Source organism: Antechinus flavipes, chromosome 3, assembly GCF_016432865.1.
Source record: "Antechinus flavipes isolate AdamAnt ecotype Samford, QLD, Australia chromosome 3, AdamAnt_v2, whole genome shotgun sequence".
NCBI lineage: Eukaryota > Metazoa > Chordata > Mammalia > Dasyuromorphia > Dasyuridae > Antechinus > Antechinus flavipes.
Genome location: NC_067400.1, coordinates 256107970 through 256133493, shown reverse-complemented (window position 1 = coordinate 256133493; position 25524 = coordinate 256107970). Strand labels below are relative to the sequence as shown.

Here is a 25524-nt window from a genome sequence, read left to right as displayed (position 1 = left end):
GATTTGGACATGTTCTAAAGGTCCCACAAAGGCATCTCCAGGTTACTCAAACTGGACAGGGTCAGACCAGCCTGGCCAGATCAGGGTTATATGTATATTTAGTAACTTTCTAGAAGTAATACTGGAAATCCTTTTTTTGAAGATGTTGTTCAGGCATGTCCAACTCTTCAGCTCCTCATGAATTATAGCATGTCAGGACTCTCTGTCCAGCACTGTTTCCTGAAGTCTGTCCAAGCTTATGTTTGCTTCTTCCATGACACTCGTCAATATTAAACTTTAAGAGAGGTCCTTTGAAGTATGGAATTAATGAGTCAGAGAGTTCTAGAAAAAGTCTATCTTTTGAAGGTCAGGCTTCCCAGGACTGAACCTAGTCCTGATGACACCAAAACCAGGGTCCTTTGTGGAGGTGATGGGGGTGAACCCTGAAACTGTCCTTGACTTTTGGGGTGAGCCCTGAAACTCTCCTGACAGGGACTCACCCTTCGGAGCAGTTAAGTGATTTTATTAAGATTAGCCCAGAACCATTCCCTACTTAGCTCCAATTTAGGTGGTCTCATTTCAAAGGTGATCTGGACCTGATATTTCTATTGAGTAACTGGCTGCACCTTTTACTGAGCTGAAAATTAGTTCAGGACCACTCCTACTTAGCTGGAACTTAAGTGATCTTATTCAATTGGGAATCTAGCCCTGGGGGCAGAGACAACATTGAAGTAATTTCATTCAAAACTTTAGTCTCAGATTTTCTATTAAAGGGCAATTTTGGACTCATTTCTTTGCAGAGGCCCAAAGCAGGACCCTGCCTTGTCAAAGAATCTCCCTTCTAGGCATAGCTGCTTGTCAGGACCCCTGCCTGCTATGGTGACATTCTCTTCTCAGTGTCACCTCTGTTTATCTCTCTGCCAGGATTTCTCTGCTAGGACCTTTATCTCTCTGCCAGGACCTTGTCACTCAGACGTCAGTCTTCTGTAGTGCCAATAATAAACTTCCTTTTGCCAGTCTAATATTTTGGGTTTGTGAATTCTTTCACGTTGAACCTACATCGACCAAAGAGGGGTTCCCATGACTCTCTGCCCTGCCCCTAATTGCATCATTTGGTTCCCTAACCACATCAGAGGGACCTGAACACCTTGCAAAATAGGTTCAGCTTCAAAATGTGAACTCCTCCTGAAAGTTAAACTACAATGGTTTTGATAGTAAAATACAGATCAGTCCAGGAGAAGGTAAGAATAAAACTATCCCACTGCTCCTGGAGAAATTAATGTAATAAACATGTATATTTACATGATACTTTTACTACACATGATATACTTTCACATCTATGGAAACCAAGTATAGTAGTCACATGATATATGAAGTAGTCAAATGATGTATTATTATTCTATTTTACAGATATGAAACTGAGGCTGAAATAGGTTGTTACTTTGCCAAAGTTAACCCACACAGCTAATATCTTTAGAATGCAGGTTTCTTGATTCCTCGTGATAATATATGACTTTGTGGAGGTTGTCACCTAATGGAAAGCAAGAAGAAATTTCAAAATTGAATTAAAAAATAGGAATGTGAAAAAAGTAACTAGATTATTAAGTGAAAAAGATATGCTTAATTAGTGCCACATTAATAATATCTAACCAATTATAATCAGCAATTGAGATGGGCAGATATAAAATGGGCTGCACACTTAATATTGATGTAAATTGTGTCCCCTTTGACTTTTGGAGAGCCCTGAGGCTTTGTGCCCTTTTTTTGGGTTCCTGAGTCTCAAACTCTCCTCTGAAAGAGGCCCACCATCAGGGAGCCCAGTTAAATGGTCTCATTCAGTTCGAGATCAAGACCAGGGATATGGTGGAACCCTCTATTGAGTTGAAGATTAGTGTGGAACCACTCTCAGTAGCTGAAACTCCCAAGTAATCTCTGTCTTCTCAGTGTCAATAAATCCCTTTTTGCCACACAGATTTAGGGTTGGCAAATCTTTTGCATAGGAGGTCAGTGCCTCAGACCAGAGATCCCTCATCACAACTACCACTGACATCAATATAACAGTGTACCCATTTTTAAGTCTGGGTTACCTTTCAGGTCAAGTAGGTTCCTGAAAAACTGCATTAATTGATGATAATTATTTGGCACTGTGCTCATGTGATAGTATTTTTAGAATTGAAAGGGACTTTAGAGGTTATCCAGTCTCTCCTTCATTTTATATAAGAGGAAAGAAGAGGTTCCAAAATCACACATAGCTAGGCTGTAGCAGAATCAGGAAACAAATCCAATTCTTTTTACTCCTAACTCAGTGTGGTGGGAATTGGAGCTTCACTTGGTCCTAAAGAAAAGAATAGGAAGACTCACACCTCAATTGTATGTTTGTTTACATTTTGAATTTTAAGATAACAGAAACATACTACAATCACTTTTGCTTTTCCACTCTTCTTCCCAACCCTTCAGCTCCCTCCAGATCTATGAAATCTCTCGGTGCCCTCTGAGCACGCCCAATCCAATCCTGTGTCACAATCGCACGCTTTCTGAGGTTTTCCTCCTTAAGGGTGTGTGAGGCAACCGATACGTCCTTAGGTAGTTATGGTAAGAAAGCAGTATTAAAAAACCCAAACACTATCACGATCAAAGGATAGAACAGGAATATCAAATCCTTTGTAAAAAGCAATCACGCAGTGTCTCACGGCTCTTGAGATAAGAATGTGTAGTCTAATTATAGAGACGTCCCCTCCACCTCTTCCTCTCAAGGTTTTTCTGTCCTGCGTGTTTGGGTTTGAATGTAAAGCACGAAGTGGAAGGAGGGGCTGGCTACATTTGAAAATGCTCTGGCTGCTGAGTTTAGATCACATTTGTTCCCGCCGACTGGGATCGGATTAAATTACTGCAAATTCAAAAAAAAAAAAAAAAAATTCCCCCTTCCCCCCTTCCTCTTTTTTCTTTGCTGAGAGAGCCTCAGTCAAGCAAACCTCGCCGCTCCCCAGCCTGGTAGAAGTAGAGGGAGGGGGGGCAAAGGTAGACAGAACCAATACCGAGAGTACCCGGGAAGCAGAGGGAGTTGGGGTGGGGGGAGACCCTGAATAAAAAAGAAAGCAACAACTCTGTCTACTCTGAGCCAGAAAGAAAACCCGGCTAGAGCTGGTTTCTCTGTTTTCTTCTGAATGACAAGCAATTCCTGGCGCGCTGGAGCCAGTGGATTATTGTCGTGACCCAGCCTGTAGGGAAGCCCGGAGGGGGAATCCTATTCCAGGGAAACAAAACCAGAAAAACCATCAGACCTTCGAAACAGGAACTTAACTGGGGGAAGGGGTAAGAGAGGGGTAATTGAGGTTTGCGTCTTTTCCACCTTGGCCACCAGACTCTGGAGTAGAAGAGACAAGGATTTGGGGTGGGGCCAACTAATCTTTTCATTACGCCCCTATTGTCTCTTTTACTGGGGAGGGGGGTAGCCCAAGGGGAGGGGGATCTGGAGGAGGATAGGGTGCATACGTGCTTAGCAGGAGGCTTCCCCGCTGGACGAGTGAAACGCAGGAGGAGCTGGAGGAGCTAGCCTGGGACTGGACAGCTCTGCGGCCAGGGGTTGGGGTGGGAGTCGAGGCCAATAGGAAAGTGTCAGAGGCTGCTGGGTCCCACCCGGGCAGGGGGGAGGAGAAGGGGGAGGAGAAAAAGGAGGGGCGGGGAAAGCCTCGGCGGGCGACGGCGGCGGCAGCACTAACAGCAGCAGCTGGAACAAGACAAGGAGAAGGATGCCGGCCGCGGCTGGGGACGGGCTCTTGAGCGAGCCGCCCGCGCCAGGCTCGGCTCTGGGAGGAGGAGACGGCGGCGGGGAAGACGCGAAACCTCCTCTGGCCTCGGCGGGAAGTTTCCTCCCGGCATGGGTGAGCGCGGTATCCAGGGAGCAGCTCCGCGACTTCCAGCACAACAAACGGGTCGGTAACTACCTCATCGGTAGCAGAAAGCTGGGGGAAGGCTCCTTCGCCAAAGTGAGAGAGGGTCTACATGTGCTGACTGGAGAAAAGGTGAGGAGATCCGGATTCCCGAAAGTTGAAAGGTCGGGGTCCCCAGTAGCTTCCCATTGCCCAGACATGGAGACAGACGGTGGACCTAGAATTGGAGTCGAAAGTTAGGGCCACTCACTCCTCTGATAAGGAGGGGGGAGGGCAGGATTCCCTGTACTTTGAATCACAGAGCTGGGCGTCCCTATACCATAAGTTAACCTGATGGAGCACATAGGGTTAACATAACCCTTGCCTTGCAGCTAATCTTCATTCATTCCTGTCCTAACTACTGATTTAGGGATCTGAACTGAAAAGGGGTGAATAGGCCGGTGTCTTTAAGTAATTTACTAGAGGACAGACTAGAGATGATTTATCTTCCAGCTTTACCCTATGCACCCTAACCCTAACTACCTTGTGGCAGATTGAGCTGGCTTTTTGGGTTGGTGGATCTTTCTACCAAACGATTGGTGAAATTCTTTCCCAGTCTGCCCCTTCCCCTTTTTCTGGGAAAGCTGAGTAGAGGAGGTGGGTTGGAGTTCTTGGGAGGGGTAGGTCCTCTGCTGGACTGGCTAGGGGATTAACCAGATTATCTAAACATTAAGGCTTTCTGAACCTGACACCTCTCTCGGGTAGTAGGAGCTGGGGGGTGGGGCGAAGTGGGAATGGGGGTGGAATTGGGGGAAAGCTCCTGGACAGGAAGGAACTATTTCCTTTCTCTGCTAGACTGTGTTCTTAGAGAGAGTCTGAAGACTGGCTCTGAATGTCGACGAGATAAATTACCAAGACTGGTCCTTTATCCTCTCTACTCCCTTTCCCAATCCTCTCAGCCTTGTCCTTTCCAGTTCCATTTGACTGCTTTTTAAGAAGTATTAAGGTTCTGCCTTAACGGTGTTCACCCCCCCTCCACACCATTCATTCAATATGTGGACATTTTCTATCCCATTTAAGGAGTTATAGAAGAATTTTATTCCAGAACTATTGCAATTCTTCCAGGTAAGGTCTCTTCTGGCTGATATAAGAGGAGATGATGACTCGCTTAAAAGTGAATTCCAAGTTAGAAGATCGGTTTGGTTCTCCTAAGATTTTTTGCTAAATCGAGATCTTTGGAAAAGGAAAAGACTGAGAATTTCACAAGACCCTCTTCATTGCTTCCTGATAGCCAATATATCCTGAGTAAAAATCTTCTAGTGATCGGAGGTAGTTCCATGAGCAACTTGTTAAAGAAATTCCTGACATATATCGGGGTTTCTGGTCTTGTTGGAGTGCATTCCCATAGAAAGTTGAGCTACCCTTTTCCGTTAAAGCATTTTAACAATGGTAATTTTTTAAAGGCAGTCCAAGGATTCATTCTTCCTTATTTCCATCCCTGCTTCTCAAAACACTCCAATTCCCTTTACTTTGATCTTGTGCCCACTCCATCTAAGTTAATAAAGGTATCCCTGTGATGCCTGTTGTCTTGCTGGATTCTTATGAGGGATGCCCATTTCTTTTGTGCAGACTAGGCTGGAGTAATTATTTTAATAGTGGTTTTGTGTTCATTGTCCATGCCAAAAGGAAATGTTGGATGATGAGTAACTGAAATGACTATTCCAACAAAAGCAAGAAAAAAAGATTTCAAACCTCATTCTAGTCCTTTCAGAAGTGTGCTAGTTTGTAGTGGGTTTTGTGCTTTATAAATTACAATCTATTTAGCTTAGAGTATACAAATGGTTGAAAATATGCTCTTCCCTAATTATATGTGGGCATACTTTTGTTGCTCTGGCCAAGGATGTCATCATTTCTTTATAAATTCCTATTTCCAATCTAGTAGTAGGCTTTCTACTTTCTAAATATAGAAAAAAGTAATGAGATTTTTCTATTGATAACAATAGAAGGCACTGCAAGTACACACCTTCCCTGCCACCCACCCTAGTTTTTCTTGTGTGTGTTCTATTTTTACCTGTTTAGCTAGATCTCATTATGATAACCATTAAATACTTGTTGCAGATATACTCTTTTGAGTTTTGCACACCTATACAAGATCATAACAAAAACAAGATTATAACAAAAAAAAGTATTTGTGTTCTTGAAATTTGAGATGAGAATAGAAGAGATAGTATGCCAAAAGCAGTTTGTATTTATCATTGCATCTCCCTCATCTCTCCCCTTCCATCCAAGCTAATCATTTTTTAAATGAAAAGTAATAGTTTTAAAATATTAGGAGTCAGAAGACTTGGAGATTAATTAGGCTGTTAAAAGTGAACAGTCATTTGAGTTTCTCTAGAGACTATCATTCTGATTTTGAGATTTAATACCCTCACTTGTTGACTACAAAGAAACATCTAGTTATTCATAGGTATTGTCTTCTAAATCTAGCACTTTTGAGGACTTGTCTAATCAATGAAGATTTTGCAGATTTCTCCAGGATCAAAATCTCAGGAGCACCTAAGTGGCTCAGTGGATAGAGCACCAGCCCTGAAGTCAGGAGGATCTAAGTTCACATCTGGTCTCAGACACTTAACACTTACTAGCTATGTGACCCTAGGCAAGTCACTTAACCCCAATTGCCTCAGCACAAAAAAAAAAAGACAAATCTCACAAATGTATTTAGGAATCTTTCTGAGAATGTTAATAAGATTCTTCACTCATACCTCTCTTTATCATGGTCCAATCTGAGGCAATTTGTGTCTTGGTTTGCCCTTTCCTTCTCCAGAAAACTGAGACAAACAAGATTAAGTGACTTACCCAGGATCACACAACTATCAAGTGTCTGAAGTATCAAGATTTGAACTCAGGAAGATTCATTTTCCTGACTTCCTGAACACTCTATCTACTTCACTACTTAGCTGGGTACTGAAATCACATGTAATGTGGTTCCTTAAGCACTAGAAGAGACTTAGCACTTGAAATGACAAAATTGAGGATTATTTTACTTGGCTTCAATATTACTATTTGTCTTTGATCTTTTAAAATTCAAACACTTTATGGAGTATAGGGAATAACTTGAGATTAAATCAGTGATGTAGGAGAACCCCTTGGGAGGGGGAATGTGTGTGTGTGTGTGTATCTTAAACTATTTGTTACTTGAGTAATTAACTATTTGCCACCAAAGTCCTTTGGTTGGCACTGCCAACTGGTTCAATATCAAAAACTGATATTATTGGTGGGAATGACATTAAAGAAGTATTGATTTTTATTTGTTTGTTTTTGCACTCTAAGGATGATTGTATCTTTGTGTTGTCAGCTCAACTGAAATGTAAGCTTCTTGAAAGCAAGGATTGTCTTATTTTTTTCTATTTGTGTATTTAGTGCATAATATAGTGCTTTGCACATAATAAGTGCTTAATAAATGCCTTATTCATTCATTCATTCATTCAAGTAAGACACATCAGAGAAGAAATTTATTCAGAAAGGGCTTCCTTGTTCCTTATTCAGAAGGAGCTTTTCTGAAGATCTTTTCCCATGGATTAAAGAATATATCATACTACTTTGACATTCAAATTTTAGCTCCTTTTCCAGTCTTCTTCTTTTTTTAAAAAATTTTTATTTAATAATTACTTTATATTGACAGAATCCATGCCAGGGTAATTTTTTTTTTACAACATTATCCCTTGCACTCATTTCTGTTCCAATTTTTTTCCCCTCCCTCCCTCCACCCCCTCCCCTAGATGGCAAGCAGTCCTTTATATGTTGGATATGTTGCAGTATATCTTAGATACAATATATGTTTGCAGAACCGAACAGTTCTCTTGTTGCATAGGGAGAATTGGATTCAGAAGGTATAAATAACCCGGGAAGAAAAACAAAAATGCAGATAGTTCACATTCGTTTCCCAGTGTTCTTTCTTTGGGTGTAGCTGCTTTTGTCCGTCATTTATCAATTGAAACTCAGTTAGGTCTCTTTGTCAAAGAAATCCACTTCCATCAAAATATGTCCTCATACAATATCGTTGTCGAAGTGTATAATGATCTCCTGGTTCTGCTCATTTCATTTAGCATCAGTTCATGTAAGTCTCGCCAGTCCTCTCTGTATTCATCCTGCTGGCCATTTCTTACAGAACAATAATATTCCATAACATTCATATACCACAATTTACCCAGCCATTCTCCAATTGATGGGCATCCATTCATTTTCCAGTTTCTAGCCACTACAAATAGGGCTGCTACAAACATTTTGGCACATACAGATCCCTTTCCCTTCTTTAGTATTTCTTTGGGATATAAGCCCAGTAGAAACACTGCTGGATCAAAGGGTATGCACAATTTGATAATTTTTTGGGCATAATTCCAGATTGCTCTCCAGAATGGTTGGATTCGTTCACAACTCCACCAACAATGCATTAGTGTCCCAGTTTTCCCGCATCCCCTCCAACATTCATCATTATGTTTTCCTGTCATCTTAGCCAATCTGACAGGTGTGTAGTGGTATCTCAGCGTTGTCTTAATTTGCATTTCTCTGATCAATAATGATTTGGAACACTCTTTCATATGAGTGGTAATAGTTTCAATTTCATCCTCTGAAAATTGTCTGTTCATATCCTTTGACCATTTATCAATTGGAGAATGGCTTGATTTCTTATAAATTTGAGTCAGTTCTCTATATATTTTGGTCCAGTCTTCTTATACCTTAAACTTCTTGTAAGATCCAATGCCTGGTCTCCATGCTTTTTCTTAAATGAAAACTCCAACTCTGGACTCTGAACTATTTAACTGACTGTTAAACACCTATAATGGGCCTGGAATATATATAATTCTCTCCTTATCATTATCTTCTGGCCTCTTTAGTCCCCATTAAAATTCTACCTTCTATATGAAGCCTTTCCTTGTTGCACTAATTATCATTAGTTCCATCTTTGATTATTATCTTCTTTTTAGCTTATGTGTACTAGTCTCCCAGCTTCTTGAGAGCAAGACCTTTTTGGGGAAATATCCTTAGTACGCAGTACAATGCCCGATGTGCAGTAGGCATTTAATATATATTGACTGACTAATTGACCAACTGTAAGAGAAAGAAGGCTTAATATCATTTTCTTAATAACATGAGTGTTCAGAATCAAATAATGGCAGGGCTAAAAAGTGTCCAGAGGTGTCAAGCAGATGGCTGCTAACACTTCTTTATGTGGGTGGAACCAGATTAAAATATAGTTGGGAAATATTTGGTAAAATAAAAATACAAAAGAACATAGATATTGTTAGCATGTGTTTTTCTAAATCATCATGTAGCCTGGGCGTAAACATATGTATGGTTTAGTGACCCTCTTTTCTATTTGAGTTATACTGCTGATATGATTCAATCTCCCTTGGTTGAAGAAACTTAAGGTCAAACTTAGCTGTCTTCAACCGTGAGTTGATTCAAACCAGTTCCAGTTGTTCAGTGATAAAGAGAGCCATCTACACCCAGAGAGAAGACTGTGGGAACTGAATGTGGTTCATAACTTAGCATTTTCACTCTTTTTTGTTGTTATTTGCTTGCTTCTTTTTTTTTTCTTGTGCAGCACAATAATTGTATAAATATGTATGCATATATTGGACTTAACATATATTGGACTACTTGCCATCTAGAGGAGAGTATGGGGGAAGGGAGAAGAAATTAGAACATAAGATTTTGCATATGTTTTGAAAAATAAAAAGCTTTAATGAAAAAGAAAGAAAGAAACTAAAGGTCAGAGTGATGAAGTTACTTGCCTAATACCTACCACCAATGAATGTCAGTGCCTCTATTCACATTCAGGTCTTTGAACTCTCAAGTCTAATCAATGTTTAGTTTACTCTACCATTTTTCTTTACCTATGGTCTGTTAACTCTTCAGGGACAAAGCTGCAAAAACGACCACAATTTAAAATCACCTATATCTTCATTTGTGATTAGGCTACATTAGGGTATAAAGTTGGCCACACATGTATAATATATAGTATGGTTTATTTGAACAAGTGATGGGATTGAAAACAGAAAGCCTGGGTTTGAATCTGAACTCTGCCACTTTGACTAATCCACAAGCCTTTATTAAACATCAAGTACTGGAATACAAATTTAAAGAATGAAACATACATAATTCTGTTAGCTGACTTTGGGGCAATTCTTTCTTTCTCTTTGCCTCAGTATTGTCATTGGTGACAAAAGATTTTGGGACAGCAAGATGGTGCAGTGGATAGAATGCTGAAACTGGAGTCAGGAAAACTCAACTTCCTGAATTCAAATCTTGCCCCATGCACTTAATAGCTATATTGTCCTAGGCAAATCACTTTACCCTGTTTCCTTCAGTTTTCTCATCTGTAAAATGAGCTGGAGAAGGAAATGACAACCTACTCCAATAATAAAACATCAAATCCAACTAAAGAACAAAAAATAAGTGGACTGGACCAAATGATTTCAAAAGTCCCTTCCAGTTCTATATCCCCTGAGATATTGATAAAGCAGTTGCTAAAAATTGGTCTTTGTTTAAAAATAAATCCATTTTCACTTTCTTTACTGCTATTGTTGAACTAAAAAAAGAGTTGCCTGGATTAGTAAATTGCTAGTAGTCATAGATTTGACAGGATAGTGCCAAATACCTGGTGTGAAGAATTTACTAAAAATACAATTTACTATGCTTTGTAATGAAGGAAATGACTAATTTTAGAAGTGGCCTTTTGAAAGATCTGTTTTTAGAAAGTATTTCTGGAACAAACAGGTGCTAAATTCTGTATTTGAAAGTGCCAGAAATCCAGGGGTATGATTGCTATGGGAAACAAGTAATCTTTGGAGAACTGGAAATTCCTATTAGTCCTCTGCAGGAACTTCTCACATGTCTGCAAAAGTATTTTGAAAAAGCACCTGCCCAGTGTGCAATGTATAATATGTCAGTGCATATACTTTCCACGATTACATGCTATTGTGGTTGTTGGCAAATTCCTTCCTTTAAATTTCCTGCCCTGCCTCACCTTTTGAAGTACTTGTGAATGATTCAAATAGCACTTGGGGCTGCCTTCTACAATCTTCATCGACACAGCTCCCATTGATTTAAAAGAGCTCTCAGAGACAACAGAACAGAGCTGTGCCTACATAGAAGAGTATAACCTTAAATCTTCTCTGCAGGTATTGAGTGACAAGAACTAGACTTAGCATCTATGTAGACTGACTATGGAGTTTCATACATTGCTAGACTATTCCAGGGTAGCCTAACTGATCAGCTGTCACAGCAATTTTCAAAACTGAAAGCTTTTTGAGTTGACTGCCATAGAATGGGGCTGTCACAGAGCTCTCTGAAGCCTGTGAGTTGGGACAGTCATTTCATTAGCTGTGTAGCTTATATGGGATTATAAAATCTATCAAACATTTCTTAAGCATTTATTGAATTTGAGGTCCTGGGCTAAATACTGGCAATATAAAGACAAAAGAAAAATAGTACCTTCACTCAAAGAGTTTGCTACCAGGGAGATAGAATGTAAAAAGGAAATTACAAAAGCTTTCCCATAGGAGGTAATACATGGCTTGAGCCTTAAAGGAAGCTAGGCGGTGAGGAGGTGAGAAGGTAATACATTCCTTTGTGCGAAGGCACTGCACAAGGACACAGGTGAAAGAAATGGAATGATGACTTAGGGCAACAATTAGTAGAACAATTAGACTAAAACAAAAGTCCATAAAGATGTGTAATGCATATGTAATAAGCCCGGAAATGTAGAATGAAGTCAAATTTTATAGGGCTTTAAATTCCAAGCACTGGATTTTATCATAGAGACAATAAGGAGCCACTGACGCTGCTTGAGCAGGGGATTAACAAGGTCAGACCTTCATTTAGGAATATCAATTTAATAACTGTATAGAGGATGGATGATTAGATTTAATTCAGTTCTCTATATTTGAATAATGAGGTCTTTATCAGAGACACTTGCTGAAAAAATTTGTTTCCCAGTTTTCTGCTTTCATTCTAATATTGGTTGCATTGGTTTTGTTCGTGCAAAGAAGTTTTTAACTTAATATAATCAAAATTATAATGGATGATTAAAGAAGTGAAAAACTGGAATTGGGAAACTATGGCAATAATCTTCTTGGGTTCTCAATAGGGTGTTGGTTACATGATTGAAAAAGGAAAACTTAACCAGTTCTACCCTATGATTTTCCCTTTTTCTTCTTTTCTTAAAAAATTTTTTTTCTTATAAGGAGAGAGAGATTTAGTTGGGTGAGGGAAGGGATTATAGAGAGAAACAAGGTAAATACAAAATTAAAATTTTTAAGAGAAACTAGCATTCCTCCTCTTATCATTATTTCCTATCATCCATCTCTCCCTGTGAGCTTATTCTTTGCTCTCATCAAGACTTTCATGCTTCTATCCTTCATTACCTTTTCAGGTCATTATCTCCACTCTGATTTCATTTTCTTCTCCTTCCAGGTTTATCAACTCTTTTCTCTGACCTCTTTTCTCAAATCTCTGATCTCTTCATCCTATAGTCACTCATCTTTTGTCAAATATCAGCCTTGGATTACTCCCACCATCAGACTCTTCTAATTCTAGGGAGCTGAATGGAGCTGGAAAAAGTCATACAGTGATGCTAACTGGGGAAATTATAAATTCATGTTATCTAAGTTCAACTGGGCCATTACTTCATTAAGGCACTCTTTTTATTGCTCCCTAGTTAATTCTCTATGTCATTCCCCTAGAAGCTATTCCAAACTTTCTCTTTTCTCAAGTCTCTCACATTTCTTCCTCTCTCTTCTCAAATTAATAAAGGGGACAGTATGACTAATTGAAATCCAAAAATAATCCCCAAATTTCCTTTTAGTCAAAGGTTTCAACTCGAGTTTATTTTTTAATTTAATTATTTCCAAATTCTAAATCAAGTTGATTTAGTTTTATTCCATCAAACAGTGCAAAAGAACAGTTAAATAATAATAAAATTAAGGAGAAAATGGCATTTAATTTTTATTTAAAAAACAACAACAACAACAATAACAACAACTAAAGCTAAACTGGAGTAATAGCATCTGTATAACTGATAAATTTGTAATCACATCATGTTAATTGGGTCAGCTACAAATTTATGTATCTAACTTCAATTGTACCTTTATTACTACTATGAAATATTTTTATTTCTCCTTAATTGAATCTCTTTATCTTATTCCCTACTGCATCTTTTCCCAACCTTTAGTCACAGAGTAGATGCTTAATCAGTAGTTATTGATTCTCTCTCACTGACCTTCTCCATATTGTCAGTTTAAGGACTTCATAACATACTTTACCAGAAAATTGAGTGGACATTCACCATGAGTTTCCCCCACATCATCATCCTCAAATATCTGTACATTTTCTCAATAAACATTCAGTCCCATTCCAAGCACTGTTTTTAGAGACAGAGAGACAAAGCAAGACATGACAGCCCTTCCTCTTAAGGGAGAATACTTCTGAGAGAGACAATATCCAAGCAACTGTGTACAGAAAAGGAGTGTGTGTGTGTGTGTGTGTGTGTGTGTGTGTGTGTGTGTGTGTAGGTGTGTGTAGTGGTGATGGTGGGTGGGGGTATCATGAAAGGCTTTGAATGTAAAACCAGATTTTATTTCTGAGCCTATAGGTGAAAGGGAGCAACTGGAGTTTATGGAGTAGGAAGGATGATGTGTTTGGACCTATGTTTTAGAAAGATCACTTTGAAAGTTTAGTGGAGAATGAACTAGAGTAGGGAAAGACCTGTAACAGAAAAAAACAACTAGCAGACTATTAACAGAGTCCAGATATAGTAGTGAGAGTCTTCACCAAAGTGATGAAAATGTCAGAGTTTACCAAGTAAAATGTATAGAACTTGGCAAGAAATTGGATATGGAGGGACATAAGAGTCAGTAAGAAATCAAATGTTATATTTAGGTTCTGCATCTGAGTGACTGGAAGGATGCTAGGAAAAGGGAAGGGTTTAGGATGAAAGATATTGAATTCAGTTGGACATAATGTGTTTAATATATCTATGGGACATCCAGTTTGAGATGTCCAAAAAGCAAATGGTGATTTTTTAAAAATTGTTTTGTTTCATTTTTTTGTGATGGGGGAGACATGGACATGTTTGTAGACAGTGGGAAAGCAGCCAACAGACAGAGATTAAAGATAAGTAGAGAATGGGGATAATAGGGTAATCTGCTGAAGACAGGATAAAGTGGGATCACTTGTACATGTAGGAGAATTGGTCTTGGCAAGGAGAAGACCTACCTATTCATTTTAGACAGAATTGAAGAAGGAGATAGTGGTAGAAAGCATCTGGGTGATGTAAAATGAAGATGAGGGGGGAAAATCGAATCTTGGCAAATGTCTCACCTTTTTTTTTTTTTAAAGCAAAATATGAGTCACAGTTTTTAACTCAGAGGGTGTGGAAAAGGGAAACTATGTTTGAGGAAGGATGAAAAGGGTTTGGAAGGGCTACTTTGGAAAGCAGGATAATTAGTCAATTAGGGAAGTGTAGAAAGATTGCCTTGCTGAATTTTCAGTGGATCCAGTCGGCACAGTTCTGTGATTTTTTTTCCTCAAACTTCATTTGGGTGCATATTAGTAGGAGTGGAGATCAGTGATAGTATAAGGGAGTAAGAAACTCTAGAGAAGAGGACAATTCACCAAGATGAGGCAGGGAGGACAGTGTTGTAGATGCAGGGTGTGATAGCTAGGGGAAACACTAAAGACTAAAGGTCCCTGTGGAGATGATAAACAAGGTTTATTACCAGGCAGAAAGAAAGGTGGAATGACAACAGATTGTGATTGGACAGGGCCATTTTTAGAGTTTACAAAGATTGAAGGGGTGCATTTGTGGGTGCTGATGGCAAGATCTAGGGTATGATCATCTGGGTAGCTTAGGGGAATGGAGGGAGTAGGTTGTGAGAAATTAGAGAGTTGAAGAATTGGAAAGATAAGGTGTTTAGGAGAGTGTGGAGATACAGATCTGGCAATCATCTACATAGAAATGATAATTGAACCCTTGGCAACTGATGAGATAACCAAGTGAGATAATGCTCTAGAAGAACTGAGACAACCTTGGACACACCTGTGGAACCTAGTAATCAGGATGGATTTCCTAGTTTTGCCTTAGTGTTGAATTTGTATCCTCTACCCCTGTGGCAGAGGTAGCAGTTTTGTCTTAGGACATTTATCCCTTCTACCTCCTGGCCATATCAGTTGCAAAAATAATTAGTTATTTCTATGAACCCAGGACACAACTCCCAAATGCAACAGCCTAGCAGCACTGTCACTATAATTGGAAAGAAAACCTATTTCCTGGCTAAGAAAAAACAGAGAAGGGAAACGCCTGTGTGTGATCACTGTGATCTGAGTTTTATTGATTATGAGGAGACCCGCCAGGGTTCAAGAGTGTAGTCGACTTTTTTTTCCCTTAATAACTGTTTTAATCTCTCCATATGATGCTCATGTTTTTCCTTATATACCTGATATACTTCTAAGTATCATAATGTGATAAGTGACTAACCTAGACTTTTGAAAAATATTTTATATCATTATAGGAATTTTAAAAGGCTTTTGATTCTTTGGAAAGTGATCAGTAATGCAACAGATGGGAGAAGTTTGTTATTTGCAAACAGTACATTTTTTTTCTTTTTGCCGTTTCCCATAGCAATAGTAAGGTTTGATTTTTGCGCTTTGAATATACTCTCCATAATAAATACATCAGTTTCTAAAGCCAAGTCAAAGTTTTCCATAATTCTTCTTATTCTCTCTCTTCTCTTGTTCGAAACTTTTGAGTTTATTTTTTCTAGTGATTCTACCTTGCTTGCCTTTTCTTTTTTATATCCCAATTTTTAAGTAATTTGTCAGGTTCTCTTCCTGCTTCCTTCAAGACATTCTTGCTACTGAATCCTTTCAAGTTGATTTCTCCCTGCCTTTTTGGAGAGGCCTATATATAGAATGTGTTTCCACAGAGTTGTACAACATTGATTGGACATTCACTATGTACAGATCACTAGACTAAGTACTGTGGAGAGATATAGAGAAATAGAAAATATAGCATCTCTTCCTGAGGAAAAGAATTACTCTGTTTTACAGATTAGTAAAACCAAAGCCCTTGGCAGCTTTGGAAGGCAGCAGGCTAATCTCTCAAATTTGTGCTAGAATTAATGAATGCACACTGTTATGGCATTAACTTTCTTTACCTCTTTTCTGTATGCTACTCTCTTGAAAAAACTTCTGCTGAAATGTGAGTCTGAGGCTTCATTACAGCATAGAACCAACCAGCCCTGGACTGTCTGAGATTTCTGTCAGCCTAGTATCTATTATGTCCAATCTTGACAAAGAGGGTAGGAATTGTTTCATTCTTTGTACTCATATCCCTAGCACCTAGCACCTGGTGTCTGAAACATAGTAGGCATTTAATAAATACTCATTAATTAATGTGCTATAAGAAATAATGACCAGAATGCTTTCAGAAAAAAGCTGGGAACACTTACAAGAACTTCTGAAAAGGTAAAATGAGCAGAAGCAGGAGAACGTTGTACACAGTAACAACAATATTATACAATGATCAGATATGAATGATTTAGCTATTCTCAGTGATACAGTGATCCAAGACAATCCTGAAGGACTCATAATGAAAAATGCTATTCACCTCCAGAGAAATAACTGATGATGTATAAATGTGGATTGAAACATACTGTTTTTAATTTTTAAAAAAGTTATTCTTGGGGTTTGGGGTAGGCTTATTTTCTTTTGTAACATAGCTAATACGGAGATGTTTTGCATGACCACCCATGTATAATCTGTGTCAAATTACTTGGCCTTCTCAAGGACTGGGAGGAGAGGAAGAGAACTTGGAACTCAAATTAAAAAAAAAAAAAAGATGCTAAAATTTTTTGTATATATGTAATTGAGAAAAAATATTAAATGGAAAACAAAAAAAGTACTCATTACCTGATTACATATGGACTACAGTGACAGATTGTATGTTTGACACAGTTTATACAACTCAGATTTACTTAATCTCTGTACAGGTTGTATTCCTCCCAGTAGAATGTTTGCTCCTTGACAGGAGCCATTTATCATTTTTTGTATCTCCAATGACTACATAGTGCCTTGCACACTTATTATTTATAGAAATCCATTATAAAAATGAAAAAAAAAACATACATAAGCCTTGGGGAGGGGGAGAGATCAGCCACATTGACCAGTCAGAAATATTTAAGTATTACAAGGAAACAAAATGCGGGAAAAGGAACTAATAAACATTAAAATCAATTAATATATTTTTCATTTCTCTCTCAACCTTTGTTAAATGATATACTTATGATTAACATTCTTGTGGTCAATTTCCCTTGCATTTCATTTGTTAAAGAAATATTGAACTCTATTTTGTACATTCAGAATTTTTCATCTAATAGTAAGGCATTAGTTTTTAATGGTAAAATCATATTCAATACAATCATAGGATCATAGCATAATAGATAGATTCAAAGATGGAAGGGTCTACAAGTCCAGATCTTGGAGTCTAAACCTCTCATTTCACAGGAAAATCAGGCTCAGAGAGACAAACCTTGCCCAGGGTCAGACAGATAGTATCTGGGGGGAGATTTGAAATCTTGGTCTTTGCAATTCCAGCACTCCATTTCAACCAAATTAACATTTGTTAATTGTTCAACAATTGTTAATGTGTTCTACATATTTCTAAAGGAAATGGTTAACTTGACTAAGACATTATCTACTTTTGTGCTCTGATTAAAAGTCCTAAAATATATAACATTAAAATGAGACTGGATAAATAATAAGCTCAAACCTAGTTTCTGACCCACCTGCTTTACCTCCTTGGTCTTCCCTTTTTCAAGTCAAATCAACCTTCCTCCTTAGCTTTTTAGTATCCTTTCTTTGCTCAGGAAGGATAAGAAAGCATTGATAAGATATTTTGAATCAGATCATAATATTAGAAATGTTATGTCCAACTGAATGATATCACTTGTATATCTCTCCAACTGTGAAACAATTGAACCAAGTTTCCGGAAAGTGTTTACTTAATATTTTTTATGAAAATAGAGTACCTTTGGTTTTGTCCATTATCCTTAATTATGCATCTAGACAAGCTTGAGAAAGCATTCTCTATGCATTTTTTTTTACTAGTCAATATGGGTTGTAAGATCAGCTTCCCCTGGAAGTGATTAAGAGTACAAGAATCAAAGCTTTGGGAAAGTTTCCTACGTTTCACTTGATCTCTCTGACCCTCAGTTTCCTTATCTTAAAAATAGAGGCAATAACATTTGCCTTTGCAAATGATTATTGTGAAAAGATTTGGGAAAAGTTTTATAAAGTCTGGCACGGGACATCAGATCACTGCTGTAATTCCTGATGTAGCTCAACCAAATAGACAAATGTTAATGTGTGGTCATTTACAGAGCTTGATTTCTTACTTGGATTACTTACTGCTGATTATATTATGGAAGAAATCTAGATTTTGAAATAATGCTATTTGTGCTATAATTTTAAAAAATTAAATTAGAAGCACTCATGACTCAGTTCTCAATTGAACACTTAAATTTTGCTTAAAAATAAAGCTTCTTTCCAAAACACTTCTCTAAATTTGTACTGTCTGTCCCCTAGGATGACATCTTATACAAAAAGACTGTGAGAAATGTTGCTATTCCAAGCCTTATTTGTTGTAATGAAATTTGAATTGTACTCTGATGGGACTGTACCATGTTCTTAATGTACTCTTCTGCAGGATGATTTTTCCTAGACATTGTAAAAAATATTTTTAATTATAACTTCTGAAATGCTGAACAAGTACCTTGGAGAATGTGTGAAAAGAAATCATTTCTGTCCAATAATTAGACTTAGAATAATGATTTCCAGATTTGAAGTTAGTTAGACCTCCCCTGAGCTCCAGATTGTAGCAGGCATTCTCTATGAATTATTAGTAATCCTATCTTTCCTTTTTTGGGGGGAAGAGAAATGTGGAACAAATACATTGTTGGCAGAATTTAATGTTATGTATATAGATATAGATAAAGCACACAAATATATGTGAAAGTTTTTTTTTTTTTTTTAACAATTTTAATTACATCATGGTGTAATGGAAAGAGCCTTGACTTGGAGTCAAAGAATCTAAATTTCAGTGTAACTTTGACATTTACTTGTTGTGTGACTGTCTCAAATAACAACTTTAATTTATTTAGCTGTGAAATGGGATCAATAACATTTGCACTGTCAATCTTGCAAAATTATTTTGAAAAAAATAATTTGTAAATTAAGAGACACTATGTAAATGTACCTAAGGTACATAGGATTATAAGCTACAGAGCAGATGCTAGTCAATAATCTATCAATAAGCATTTATTAAACACTTACCATATGCTAAGCACTGAACATACAATCCCAAGGATGAAAAAAATTTACATCATTAATGGAGTTTCCTCACTGAAGTTCCCTATATTAATGAAATCTTGGGTGTGGTTGAATTCCAGTGAAGTATGAGATATTGCATGTGTAACATGCAAAGCCTTTTGTAAACTTTAAAGCACTATATATCACTATTGTTGATTCTTTCTGATCTCATGGACCACAGAGCCCCAGGCTTTTTGTCTTTCACTATCTCGTGAAGTCTGTCCAGGTTTAAAGTTTGTTATTTTCATGACCCTTTCTATTTATTTCATTCTCTGCTATCCCCTTTTCCTTTTGCCTTCAATCATTTTCAATATTAGGGCCTTTTCCAAATATATATGTATAGATAAATATGCATACACACATACATAAATAACTTTAATTCTATCAAGCATTTGCTATAAATATGACACACACATATATCACTAAAAATGTTTTTTATATATAGTGATATAGAAATAGATTTGAATTCTTACCCTGTGGCTTAGTTCTATGGGATCTGAGAGAAGTCATTTGGCTTTTTTGTGCTTTTAATTTCATCAAATAAAAGAAATGAACTGTATCCCAGCTTCTTAAACTGTGGGTCATTACCCAATATGGGATCTCATAACTAAAGGTGGGGGGGTGTCACAAAATTATGATTTATTTAATTTGTATACCTATTTTATATACTTGGGGTCATGTAAACATTTTTTCTGGGGAAAATGGGTTATGAATGGAAAAAGTTTAAGAAGCGTTAGGCTAGAGAATTTCTCCAGTCCCTTCTTGTTCTAAAATCTTATAGATATGTAAAGTTATGATGAGCAGCGAGCAGATTTTCAAAAGTTTTTACACAATTCTCAAGTTGGTGTGGTGGAAAGAGTACTAGATTTAGAGTTGCAAGAGCTGAATTTGAATTCTGATTTTAATATCTTCCAGCTGTGTGATCTTGAAGAATTATGTTAACCATTCTGGGTATCAATTTTCTCATCTGTAAAATGGATGTGAGATTATAAGGGCTTTTCTACCTCTAAATTTTGTGATCTCTATGAGTTTGAAAATTCTATAACGGAGTTTAGTCGTGGAGCACTTTAAAAGTTTGCTATGTTATTTTAACCTCAATTATTAAGTATCTACTATATGCTAGACATTGTGCTACAAAATACCTAAGTACAAGGAATGGAAAAATATTTATATTATAATGGAAAAGACAACAAGTACATATGGAAAGTATAAATATAGGAGTAAATATAAATATACTCAAAGTAGTTAATTATAAGGTATTTGAGAGGGAGAAAACTAGCAATTTAGTGAGGACCAAGAAAGACTCTGGAGAGAAGATAGTACTCTGGATTCATCTTATAAAAAAAGGGGGACCCTGTGACAGAGAGGAAAGGAGGGGAAGGAGGGTATTCTGTTCAGATGGGATAAATAATATAAATCATGATAAACTCAGTAATATTGATGTGTAGTTTTCTCTGTATCATTTCCAATATAATTATTTCTTCTCTCCTCATAAACTTAAAAAATAACTTTAAAAGTTGTTTATTTGTGATCAAGTAGCCAAAAAAAAAAGTTTCAGTGAGGCATGTAAAGCTCTAGTGTTCAATAGATATCCTTTATAATAGTGTTAAACTGAATAATATTGTAAATATATCTAGACAGGAAATCAACTAAAATGTCAAATAAAGGTAAAATGACTCCTTGTATTAAAAATCTTTGATAAAGCTACTATGATTAGTTATATTAATTTGTTACTTTTATGTGCTAAATTTAAAAAATCAAACATATTTCATACTTGTCTTAAAACTCAAATATGCTACGTCAAATTAAATCTCCAAATTTACTATCTTCAGATGCAATGCATTTATTTGTAATAGGAAAAAAATTCATTTTTTAAAAAGCATTTGCAAAGGAATTATATCAATTATAGCTACTTATTTTGTAACTCAGGACTCTCAAAGCTTCTTAATGAAATATTTGTAGACACACCATTTTTGTTCATTCATGGGCACCAGACAATTTCTTTGACCTATATATTCAAGAAAGCTACATTTACATATATATATATATATATATAAAATATGGAAAGTTGGTGCAACACTTATCAGTATAAGCAAAAAGTATATTTTTTCTGCACTTCCATTTGCCATTATATTTCAGATATTATGGTAGATTCCAACTTATGGTTTCTCTGTAATTTAAAAGATTGAAAATCTTCCATATGTGGAAAAGGTTATTTACTTTTTAAAGTAGTCTTTGGAAATACTTGGGATTGACTGATCATAGTTAAATTTGGCATCCGATTTAACAGACAGAATTCATCACCCTCCTCCAAAATACAAAATATCTCCTTTGATTTGTTCCAGGGAGAGATAACTGATATTCATGCTTGAGAACTCCAGTTAGCTGGTTTATAAAGAAACTGTACAAGATTAATTTTTTTCTAATAGTACACATAAGAATCAGGCAATTTCTTGGTTAAATCTGCTTAGAGTGTAATAATCATCTCCATTTATTAAGTGGCTATCATTTGCCAGGTTAAGTGCTGGCCTAACCCATCATTCTTTCTTGGCGTATTTATCCAAGTAAGCACGTTCTCTGAATATCATCATACTCACTAACAAAAGTGATAATTTTGTTTCCTCTTTATTTATGCTTATTCTGTCTCACTTTTTTTATCTTATTGTTATTGCTTGCATTTCAAACATGTTGTTGATATTATTAGAAAAATTATTACTGCTTTACCTCACATCATAATGTGTATAATGTTATTGATGAGTTGTTGTAGCCTCTTAGGAAATATTTAAGTGTTTGAATTGGTATTCATTAGGGATATTGGACTATAGTTTTCTTGCTCTGATTTGCCTTTATGTTAGCTATCAATCTAATATGAGTGTCATAAAAGGATGTGGGTAAGATCTGTTTTCTAATATAGTTTATATACAATTGAATTTTTGAAGGTTTCATAGAACTCATTTGTAAATCCTAGAATTTTTTTTTAATTTGGAAATTAATGTATGATTTGTTCAATGTCTTTTTCTGAGATTTTTATTAATATTTTAATTTAAAATTTTATTCAAATTTCTATTTCTTCTAGTAATTTTCCATTACAGAATTTTATGTTTGATTGACATTTGTCTTTTTGTTAAGTTATCCTTTCTGTTGCTATTTAGTTGGGCAAAATCATTACTGATAGTTAATTTTTTTCTTTATTTGTTGATACTGATTTTTTTTAATTTTAGGATACTTCTAAGTTGATTTTCCATTTATTTCCCACCATCTTCTTCCCAACTAAAATCTTGGCTGATCTTTATGCATTTTGAATTCCTCTCCACTTGTTACTCTGGCTAAACTTGGACTGCTACATAGTTTTATGGGGTTCTCTTCTCCTTTCTTGACCTAATTGTGTCAGTTTTTCAGTGAGGTCCTTTGTACTCTATTTTTAGATTTAAGACTCTAAAGTCTGGTGTTTTGTTCACTCATTCCAAATTATTTTCTTGTTTTCTGTTTCCTAGGAGGCTAGCTGGGCTTTTCCCCCTTCATATTTTTCTCTCTGGTTTTTCTCCTTTTCAGTCTTCTAGCTTCTTGCTTTCTGAGTGACTATAGATTACATCATCACCTGCTGAAATTTGTAATGAATTCTTGGGATTGAAGTTTTCAAAGAGAACATGAAGTCATCCCTAAGCAGAGACAGGGTATCAAACTTTACATCATTTAAAAATTTAGCATCAGTTGATAGTTTTAATATAAAGTTAAAAGTTTAACATAAAATTTATTGCATGGAAAAGAAATTTCCTTATAAATTCATTAAATTAAATTAAATTAATTAAAAAAGACAAAAGGGCTAGAGAAGATATTGTATAACCAATTCCATAGCTCTTGTTAGGCCAGAAGGAGGGAGTACAGTTAAGCAAAACTTGCAGAATCTGGCATACATTTCTGATGAAATACTGAAATTTCATTCTGCACAGAACAGGCATAATGAAGATTTTTTTTTTTTTTTTTTTTACAAAGAGCACATTCAGTTGTCTTTGTGTAATTACTGAGGAGATAGAAGACAGGCACAGTCATATGTAACAATTACAGTCTTGGGAAAACACCCTTTCCCTAGGGCCTCAGAAACTGTAAACTTTCTGTCTCCTAAGTCATAATTCAATAGGGCTAAAAGTATCAGGACTCAGATTTCCTGTGTATCCAGAATAGCAGTTGCCTTGGTATGTTAACCGTATGGTCTAATGGGACTATGGAATTACAAACCCAGAGAGACAATTCACACTCAGACACTGATTTTTCTATATATCACGCTATACATTTTATCACCTAAATGGGTGAAGTCTGAGACAGTGTAAGAGTTGGCATGTTATATATAAGTGGAGAAAAGAAAAAGAGCAGGATTTGTTAGAAAAGCGACTTGCTTGTTTGGGCTATCTGCTCTGCATGTTTTAAGTATCTTATGTAATATGAGACCCTCATCCATCTTAGTGTGACAGAAGAAAATTTTAGCATTAGAAAAGCAATTTTTGCTTTATCAGAAACATCTGGGTGAGATACGGCTCATTTGGATCCAGGAATAAGTCATAGATTGAACTCTTTTAACTCTTCTTTCTCTTTGTAAGGTACTTAGGTCTGAAAGTTGTTAAGTTGGTGTCTTTTGTTTTGTGATGGTTGCTACTGCTTTCTCATTAGTCATTTGCCAATGTGACCTGTTGGGAATGGAAGAGGAATGCTTGTCCCAATTGGTCTGAACTTTGGTCAAAGACTTAACATATTGCAGTGAGTTAGAATCTCATTTTTACCCAGAGTGAGACTCAGAGTTGTGCTATGGAATCCTTGATAGATTAACCCATTTGTCTGTCTGTCTGTCTGTCTGTTTATCTATCTTTAGGAATAGAAAGATTTTCTTTCTTTTAAAAAAATAACATTTGATTTTCTTCCAATTAGCATTCATTTTTATAAGATTTTGAATTACAAATTTTCCCTTTCCCTTCTTCCTCTCTCCTCTTCTGAAAGTGGTCAGCAATGTGATATAGGTTATATATGTGCTATCATGTAAAACATATTTCCATATTAGTCATAGTTGTGAAAAAAGAAACAGATCAAAAGGTAAAAAAAAAAAAGAAAAAAAAACAGGAAAAAGAATAAAGTAAGTGGAAAAATATGTTTCAGTCTGTATTCAGAGTCAGTTCTTTTGTGGATAGCATTTTTCATCATGAATACTTTGTACTTGTGTTGGATCATTGTGTTACTGAGACAAGCTAAATCATTTATAATTGATCATTACTGAACATTGCTGATACTGTGTACAGTGTTTCCTTGGTTCTGCTAATTTCACTTTGCATCAGTTTCAACAAGTCTTTCCAGGTTTTTTTAAAATCTGTTTGTTCATTATTTTTTACAGCAAAATAGTATTTAATTACATTCATATACCACAGCTTGTTCAACCATTCCCTACTTGATGCACATCCTTTTAATTTCCAATATTTTCTCACCACAGAAAAGGACTGCTATAAATATTTATGCATATGTAGGTCCTTTTCTCCTTTTTTAAATGATCTCTTTGGGATACAAACAAAGCAATGGTATTGCTAAATTAAAGGGTATGCACAATTTGGTTGCCCTTTGGGCATTGTTACAAATTGCTCTAGACTGGTTGGATCAGTTCACAATTCTGTCAACAGTGTGTTAATGTCCCAATTTACCCACATCTTCAATATTTATCATTTTCCTTTTTTGTTATTTGCCAATCTGACAGATATGAGTTGGTATCTCCCAATTGCTTTAATTTGCATTTCTCCAATCAGAAGTGATTTAAAGCACTTTATATGCCTTTACATTTAGAGGAAAGGCTTGTATTTTTATAAATTTGACTCCATTTTCTCTATATTTGAGAAATGAGACCTTTTGCAGAAGTACTTTCTGTAAAGATTGTTTCCCAACTTTCTGCTTTCTTTCTAATCTTGGTTGCGTTGGTTTTGTTTGTATAATTTTTTTAATGTAATGTATTCAAATTTATCTATTTTATATTTTATAATGCCTATGAATCACTTAATTTCTCTTTTAAGCATTTGGATGCTTGACAAATATAGAAATAAGTTTAGAAGAATTGTACCTATTTAACCTATATTGGATTGCTTGATGTCATGAGGAGAAGGGAGGGAGGGATAAATATTTGTAACACAGGTTTTGCAAAGGTGAATGTTGAAAATTATATCTGCGGGCACAGTGGTTAGAGCACCAGCCCTGAAGTCAGTAGGACTTGAGTTCAAAT

At 36.3% G+C, this 25524-nt stretch overlaps 1 protein-coding gene across 1 annotated transcript in view; it reads left to right on the top strand.

Moving 5' to 3' along the window:
* Positions 1-2418: 2418 nt before the first annotated feature.
* HUNK (hormonally up-regulated Neu-associated kinase) overlaps positions 2419-25524 on the top strand; it is a 132878-nt gene continuing 109772 nt past the window's right edge. Inside the window, exon 1 of the mRNA XM_051984976.1 lies at positions 2419-4001. Within this exon, the coding sequence (XP_051840936.1) occupies positions 3729-4001 (273 nt within the window). The 5' untranslated portion in view covers positions 2419-3728. The remainder of the gene's footprint in view (positions 4002-25524) is intronic.